An 8,344-nucleotide genomic window follows, 5' to 3' on the forward strand; every position below is an offset into this window, starting at 1 on the left:
GGGCCGTCCACTGTCCGGCCTGACCCGGGGCCACATCCTCTCTGGCCTCGGTTTCCCCGTTGGTAAAGTGACCCGGCTCTCCTCGGCCTGGTTCAGATGCCCCCTGTTCCAGACCCCACTGGGTGGGGTGGGGGAGGTTAATTTGACTTTCACAATGTGCCCACGTGTGCACCTCCCCATGCTGGGGGCAGGGAAGGAGTGGCCACCAGTGTCCTAAAGGGTCGGGAGAAGGAAGGGGGACCCTGTCATTTCTGTCTGTGCTGGCAGCCAGTAAAGCAGATGGAGGACTTTGCAGGTGACAGGGAAAAGGGGGAAGCCAGGCCTGAGTCCCACCCAGCTGGATTCAGATGCCTGAAGGAGCTGGCGGGGGGGTGGGGGGGGGTGGGGCAGACTCAGGGTGGGGTTATGGGGCAGGAGGCAGCCCGGGACCTTTCTCAGAAGGGCCCAGCACCCAGCCAGCAGAAGGGCTCCATGCCATGTTCTGAGGGACTCACAGGACCTACTCCTGGCCAGAGGGCTCCCGGCCCTTCCCCCTCCTGAGGCCCAAGCAGATAATAACCCTTGGGGAGGGGACTGGCCAGCACTGTCCTTGGGTAGTGTCTTTGGGGAGATGTCATTTTCGCTTTTCATTCAAAGGTCAGAATTCTGCTGGAGCGGGCAGATTCAGCCCATCCTGGCTCCTGGAAAGGAGATGGCAGCTAAAACTCCTGGGAGCTGTCCCTGCCTGCTAGGGCTGCCCAAGAGGACCCTCCCCAGGAAAGGACTCCCCCTACACGCCAGGCTGTTGCTCCTCAGGGCTGTCAGCTCTGCTCCCTCCCCAACACAGCTGTCTCAGCTGACTACCTAACCCCAGGCGGCAGCTTGCCAGGAGGGAGCCTGGTCAGAGGCCCAGAGTTCTGTGTTCCTCAGGCTGGATACCCCCGGAAAGAGGGCCTTAGATACCTGTCCGTTACTCACTCACATACGTTTACCCTGGCCATGCCCTTTATTATTCTCCTCTAGGCTGACCCCCAAGTGGCCACCAGGAGTCATCAGGGCGCCCTCTTGTGGAAGACTGTGATTCCTGCTGCTCTCTGCTGGCTGGTCTCCAGGAGGCCTCCCTGCCTGCTCTAGCCCCTTGCTCTGGCATGGGCAGTTAGTTGCCCAAGCATGCTGTGAGCCCTGCACCCATGCAGTGACCAGTCCTGCCTTTGTCTCTGAGTCTACCCTCCTTACAGTCCTGGGTCTCCTCTTGGCAGGGCCACCCTTCTTCTCTGACCCCCCCAGAAAGAAAGCAGAGCCCTCTCTTCAAAATACCCTCTCTCCCCCATGGACACAAAATGTCAAGGAGAGGACCCAGTCCCGTGTCCCAGCCTGGTTGCTGCTCTGACTGAAGTACACTACAGCCAGCTGTTTCCAACAAAGGACTGTGGCACTGTCCCTGGAGAGGGCAGCCACCTGCCCTTCTGGCACAAGGACCTCCAGTCCTGCCACCTTCTGCAGCTGCAGGGTGTGCTGGCCACTGGGCAGGACCAGGGCTGCAAGGTCTCAGCAGCAGCTGCAGGGCGGGGCCCTGAGGCAGCAGCTCCCAGGCCAGATGGTGGGCCCAAGTCTGGAGAGGTTCTGCCCACACCACTGTCACCCCAACTGCAGCTCTGTGGTGGCCTCCTGTCATCTCTGTACCTGAGACCCGGTGGAGAAGGGATCCCGGTATCCAGGCCAGCATGGCCCCCAGCACCAACTCAGGGCTGCCTGGACCAGCCTCTCTTTCAGGGCAGGGTGAGCAGGGGGAACTTGAAGTCAAATCTTCTGCCCCAAGAGGTGCAGGGCCTTCCTCCCACTCTCCTCTCCTCTTTCTCTGACCCACCCCTAAGCTGGGCAGGCCACCCAGGTACGGCAAGCCTCCTTTGACATCTCTGCACTGCAGTCTCTTGGTCCTGCCAGGCAGAGCAGAGCAGGGGCCAGGCTGGGTGGGTAGTGCTGGATAGCTGCCATGGTGGGGCTGGGTGCAGCCACCTAACACTGAACACCCCTCTGTGCCCATCCATGCATCTGGCAGTGGACACAGCAACCTGGGCCCTGACACAGGGGAAAGGATGCACCTGACCACACTGCCCAGGCAGCACCCTGGAGAAGGCAGAGCAGGAGTGGAGAGTAGGCCTCAGGGTCTGGAGGATCAGGGAAGACACTGACCCTGGTCAGGTGATCTCTGAGCGGAGACAGGAATGAAGTGGAGCCAGTAAAGGGCTCTTTGGGGAGAACATTCCAGAACCTGAGTGACCAGCACTGCAGAGGCCCCAGGACCTTGCTGCTGCCAGGCCCTGCCATTAGTGTTCACAAAACCCCCTCCCTGCATGTGTTCTGCTTCCTGCTTTGCAGTCGAGGATCTTCAGTGGTCATGCAGGTTAAGGCCCATGCCACGCTGGGGGAGCTCTGACCCAGGTGGGCCCAGTAGGGGCTCAGATCTGGGCTCACCCAAAACTCAGCTGTTCCTGTTGTGCAGGGGTGGTGGTGGAAATACTCCGGCAAGTTGGAGGGAGGGAGTGGCTGTCTTCAGGAAGGGGTCTTCTGAGAGGGCAGCCCCTCAACTGGTCTTGGTGGCTGAGTGTGGTGTGATCCCAGGGTTCCAAGCTGCAGTTGCAGATTTAGGAAATAAAAATGCAGGACATCCAGTCGAATTTGAATTTCATATAAACAAGGAATAATTTTGTAGCATAATAATGTGACTGTCCTTCCTATATACTCTAGATCCTGCTTTCAGTGGACTCCAGGGCCTCTGGCAGCCTCTCGACCCCCAAACCACCAGACTTGAACAAGATTCTGGGGATCCTCCCCATGCCACCTCACACCTGGTCACTCTGCTCACCACCCCCATGCTCACCATGTCCCCTGCCCACAGACACCTCTGTCCAAGCTGCTTGAATCCCTGGCAGAGACCCTGTCCTTTGTCCTCCAGGCCCCCTCCCAGCACCAGCCCACCCCCACAAAGGCACCCTTCCACACTCAGCCTCCACCAGCCTTCCGGGGGGCTGCTTGGGCAGTGCAGGCTGGGAATTCAGAATGAGACTGCTGAGATTAGAACTCTGGTTTGGGGGCAGCACCTACTGTGAGACCCTAAAAGGTCTGAGAATAAGAGCATCTAATTAATTGGGCCGTGAAGCTGATCTAGGCACTGGCCAGAGTCCTTTCAGACCATGTCCGTGGGAGAAAGCTGCCCAGTCAGAAGTACAGCCTTCGGCGGGTTCCAGAGAGGGGCCCAAGCTCCGCAAACCAAGGCTCCATTGCCTCTGGGGCTGTTCCTTCTCCACCAAGAACCAGGTGCCTCCTCTCAGCCTCCTGACCCTGATTTCCCCAGAACACCCTCTCCATGTCGCTCCTCTTTGAGCACTTTCCTGCCTGCCCTGGATCTGGTTGTCCTTGTGGCCTGTTCACGTCCCACCATGTCTCGGCAGAGGTGCCCTGTTCTGTGGCCCGACAGCGTGCGCGGCCCCCAGTCTCGGGACAGTTCAGGGTGGGAATGCCCTGGGCTGGGTTCCAGTGGGATCCAGACCCGCTCAGCGCCTGGCAGTGGGGAAGATAAAAGGGAAGTTTCGGGGGAAGAAGCGGGTGTCCTCTTTTCAGGATTTACGACCTCCCTCCTGCTCCCCACGCCCGCTCCAACGCGGGTGCCTCCTCCAGGTGGCCTGAGGCCCCGGTCCGGCTGCGCCCTCGGTAGTTGCCCCAGCGCAGGCCAGGGGGAAAAGTGGGCGCTCCGAGAGGGTCCCTTTGCAGACTAGTGCTGTGGGGACCCCAGGGGGAACGCGGAGGCCGAGGCTGCAAGTATCGCGAGAGAGCCCCCCATTCCCCCTCCCACACGCCCCGCGGCGTCCCGCACCCCTTCCCACCGCAGTGCCCCAGCTGGCGGCACGCGGGACCCGCCGGGTGGGTCGGACAGGGAACGGTGGCGAGGTGACCTCAGCGGTTCCGCCGCTCCGGGAAGTCGCCTCGGCCCGCCCCCTCCAGCCCCCGCCCAAAGTTTCGCTCTCGGGGCGGGGCGAGCGGCGGGCGGTGCCGGGCGGGCCAAGTTGGAGCGCGCCCCGCCCGGCGCCCTCCCGGTCCCCGTGCCCTCCCCGCCGGGGCGCGCTGCCCGTAGCTCAGTGCGCGCCGGGCCGCACCGGGAGGGCGCGCAGCGCGGACGGGCACCGAGAGCAGCGCGGGCGGTGGAGGTGAGCTCGGGGGCGGGGTCCGGGCTCCGCCCGCCCCGCAGCCAGCCCGCTCCCCGCGGCCGCGCTGCCATAAATGGGGCCGGCGGCGGTGGCAGCATCTGGCGGACCGGGCTGCAGCTGGAGGCTGCGCGGAGTCTCGGGGCGGAGGCGGCGGCCCGGAGACTCGGGCGTCGGGGGACGCGGCGGACGGGTGGGCGCCCCGGAGTGAAGTTCAGGGGCGCGGGCGGGGACCAGCATAGGTTAGCGCCGCGCGGCCCTTCAGCGCGCCCCGGGCCCCGCCCCCGCGACCGAGTGGCTTCTATTTACTTTCGATCGAGTTTTTCCTGCTCGGGGCAGGTGCCCAGGGAGGCTCCCTGCTGGCGGTTGCGCGCGTCACTCCGCGCGGCTCTTTCTGCGCTGCTTGTACCGGGAAGAACATCTTGTCGGGCCGCCCGGGGGCGACCGGCGGCCGGGGTGTCGCCAGGCGCGCTGACAGGCGTCCCGTTTGTGCCCAGGTGATGACCGCGGCAGCATGGAGTTCCCAGAGCACGGCTGGCGGCTGCTGGGCCGCCTGAGGCAGCAGCGGGAACTGGGCTTCCTGTGCGACTGCACGGTGCTGGTGGGCGACGCGCGCTTCCCTGCCCACCGCGCGGTGCTAGCGGCGTGCAGCGTCTACTTCCATCTCTTCTACAGGGATCGGCCAGCAGGCAGCCGCGACACGGTGCGACTCAACGGCGACATCGTGACGGCGCCCGCCTTTGGCCGTCTGCTGGACTTCATGTACGAGGGGCGCCTGGACCTGCGCAGCCTGCCTGTGGAGGACGTACTGGCGGCAGCCAGCTACCTGCACATGTATGACATCGTAAAGGTCTGCAAAGGCAGGCTCAAGGAGAAGGACCGGGAATTGGACCTGCAGACCCCTGCTCCTGAGGCTGAGTCGCCTCGGAGGCCACCATGTCCCCTGTCTGCATGGACCCCTGACGTCTGCCCGGCTGCCCAGAAGGCTAAACTTCCTAGGGAAGGGATCAAGGCTGCATCAGGTCCTCCTCCATGGCAGGCCTTAGGACAGTCAGAGGGGGCCCTGGACCTGTCACTGAAGCCTGTCCCAAGACAGGAGCCAGTCCATCCGTCCTGCATCCCACAGACACCCCTCTGCAGCCGGATCCAGCAGAGGGTCCAACCGCTGGTGAAGGGTGAGCGGGATTCATTGCCTGAACAGGAAGCTAGCAGCGTCCTTCGGAACCCCTGCACCCCGCCACAGCCAGCCTGCATTCCTGCAGCCCGGGGTCTGGCAGTGGACTTGGAGCCGCTGCCCATCCTCAGGGCAGGCAGCCAAGAGCTAGAGCTGGATGCCGAGCGGGTGGTGGGCACGGAGGAGCTGGGTTCTAGGGGGCACCTCTGCGTCTGCCCACTGTGCTGCAAGCTGTTCCCCAGCGCCCACGCACTGCAGCTGCACCTCAGTGCTCACTTCCGCGAGCGGGACGGTGCCCAGGCCCAGTTCTCACCTGACAGTGCTGTCCCCACGTGCCCGCTCTGCAGCAAGACCTTCTCATGCACATACACCCTGAAGAGGCATGAGCGGACACACTCCGGGGAGAAGCCCTACACCTGTGTGCAGTGTGGCAAGAGCTTCCAGTACTCCCACAACCTGAGCCGGCATGCCGTGGTCCACACCCGGGAGAAGCCACATGCCTGCCGCTGGTGTGAGCGCCGTTTCACACAGTCTGGGGACCTGTACCGCCACGTCCGCAAGTTCCATTGTGGCCTTGTCAAGTCCCTGCTGGTGTGATGCATCCCCCTGGGGTCCTGAGGTCAGTGGGAAAGAAGGGGCAGGGCCTTCCCAAGTGGCACTGGGGTGGAGTCAGAGTCTGAACAGGTGAAGCCCCAAGGCTGCCTGCCTTGGCTGCCTGAAAGAACTCGGCTCCCTCCTGGGGCAGGCGGGTGGCTCGCAGCCTTCCTCCTGCCTGGCGCCCACCACCTCCACTCTGGTGCCTCCAGCTGCTCCCTGCACGTGTGCCCCGCCCAGGCTCAGATGCTCTCCTCTTCACCAGTCCCCACCAGCCACATTCCAGGATGTCCGATGGCACGTGCTTGGGCCTGGACTCCTCAGTGTGAGGCAGCACAGGTGGCCTGTGTCTCAGGCTTTGAGACATCCCTTTGGCACACTCAGGGGCGCCCTCATGAGCCTGGTGCCATGATAGGTGAATGACTTGTGTGTTGGAAAGGTCAGTGAGTCCACAGCAGGGACAGGTCACTCCTGGTGAGTGCCAGCAGGGCCTGCCTGGGCACAGCTGGCATCCCAGGGGGCGAGCCCCATTGGGGACCTTGGGGCAGCCAGAGAGCCTGCTAAAGCTGAGTGGCCTTGGGGTTATTGTCATAGAGTGAACTTCAGAGCATGTGGTCCTGTAACTTTGGACAGAGAGAGTAGGAATTTTGAAATGGATTCTCTTTAGATCCAGAAAGAGCCTCCTTGAGGCTACCAGATGTGTGACAGTGGGAAACAGGCCTGAGCACCCATCCCAGGTGCTGCTGAGCAGCCCTGGGGTGATGAGTGGCAGTCCCTACCGGAGCCAAGCTCTGAGTGTTGGAGGCCGCTGCTGGGAATAGGCGGGCTGACTGCAGGGGTCCCCGTCCTGCGTGGGAGGGGTCTTCCATAGCGCTGAGCACTGAGCACACGGGCAGCCGCTTCCTGCCTTACAGGAACAGGGTTTGCAGGGCCCTCTTCCCACGACGGGGTGTGGGCAGGGGCAGCCGTCACCTGGGGAGCGGGAGGCTGGCATCCTCTGGGCTGGAGCCGCAGCGCCCCCCTCTCACCCACTGGCTGATGCCCCTGGCATGTGAGGCACCACCCACTGCATTTGCAGTTGGTCAGAGTCTCCCTGCTTCACCCACCTGCTCACCAAGCGACTCTGGTTGCCAGAACCTCAGTGGCTGCAGTGAGTGGGGCAGTGTCACAGGGGCGCTGGCCTCAGGCCAGCAGGTGGCAGAGCTGCCGGACTCCGGGCTCTCCCCAGCCCTCCAGGCTGCTTCCAGTGGGATTGGAAAGGGCACAGAGGACAGAATCTAGCCCAGGCTGAGTCGTTGTTTTTCTCCTGAAAGCACTTGATGTCATATGTGTTCGTCTGCCTGATCTGCGGTGAAGTGACAGTTGGCCTTCTCAGTGGGTAGAAAGATCCATAGTTCACCTCCCGCAGGGTCTGGCCTCCCCTGGCGTGTCCGCCGTTGGCCTGGGAGGCCAGTCCTCTTGGTCGTGCTGTGGGCTCCAAGGCTATGGACCAGCTGCAGTTCCGAGAGAACAGGGGGACGAGGACCCACCCACTTCTGACTGCCCTGGCTCCTGCCCCCAGCCTTTGGAAGGACTAGTGGGACTGTGTGCTGTGCTGTGTCCCATGATCTGGAGTTGCGTGTGTGTGCACGAACATGTGTGTGCCCCCGTAAGTCTAGCACCTGGCAGGGCCAGGTCTAGCGGCAGCCCTGCCAGTAACCGGCCACTCCTCCACCGGAGCAGGGGGACGGCTGCTTGCGGGTTTCTCCTGGGACAGGGAAGCCTGCCCTGAGTCACCGACACTGGAGTCCTTGTCTTCTGTGCCGTCACTGTGAAGTTGGTGTAAAGTGGTGGTTTTAATTCTGCAGCTGGCACGGTCGGGATTGTGCGCGTGTTCCTGTCCATTCTGAACCCTGTGGTAGTGTGGGCCAGGCACACGGAGCTCCTGGTGAGGGTCCCCGGGCCAGCCCAGCCACTGGCCATGCCTCCCTGCTGGGTGGGAGTATTTGTTTGCAGGTGCCTGCTGTCACCAGCCTGTGGCAGTCGCGGAGATGAGTTCTGTTTTCCATTCTCACGACCTCGTGGTTGTCACGACAGCAGCAGAATAAAGCCCACCGCAGGTGCATGTGGCCGTGATCATTTCTGAGGATGGGAGAGGCAGGAAGGGTGGGCGCCACTGAGCTGGGCTGGGGGTCAATGGGTGGTGGGCACTCTGGGGGCAGATGCCACTCTGGGCTCCTATCTGGTGGGGTGACGGACTGGGACAGGGACATGGCACGTGGTACCCTGTCTCTCCCCACGTTTGCCCCTGGCTGAGGACAGGAAGCAGGACTGGGTAGGGAGGGATTGGATGCAGGCTGGGATGGTGGCATCAGGGGCAGGAATGCCAGGCCCCCAGAGGAACCTGCCAAACACT

General features: G+C 62.9%; 1 protein-coding gene across 1 annotated transcript; it reads left to right on the plus strand.

Moving 5' to 3' along the window:
* The first annotated feature begins 3,989 nt into the window (after positions 1-3,989).
* Positions 3,990-8,053, plus strand: Zbtb42 (zinc finger and BTB domain containing 42). The gene is made up of 2 exons (XM_047538739.1): positions 3,990-4,184; positions 4,679-8,053. Exon 2 carries the CDS (start codon positions 4,696-4,698, stop codon positions 5,950-5,952), a length of 1,257 nt encoding a protein of 418 aa, XP_047394695.1. The 5' UTR covers positions 3,990-4,184; positions 4,679-4,695; the 3' UTR covers positions 5,953-8,053.
* Positions 8,054-8,344: the final 291 nt, after the last annotated feature.

The sequence above is a fragment of the Sciurus carolinensis genome, chromosome 2 (genome assembly GCF_902686445.1).
Source record: "Sciurus carolinensis chromosome 2, mSciCar1.2, whole genome shotgun sequence".
In the NCBI taxonomy this organism is placed as follows: Eukaryota; Metazoa; Chordata; class Mammalia; order Rodentia; family Sciuridae; genus Sciurus; species Sciurus carolinensis.

What these genes read in the sequence shown, in the direction of transcription:
- Zbtb42 (XM_047538739.1), top strand. Translation starts at nt 4,696, where the DNA reads ATGGAGTTCCCAGAGCACGGCTGGCGGCTGCTGGGCCGCCTGAGGCAG.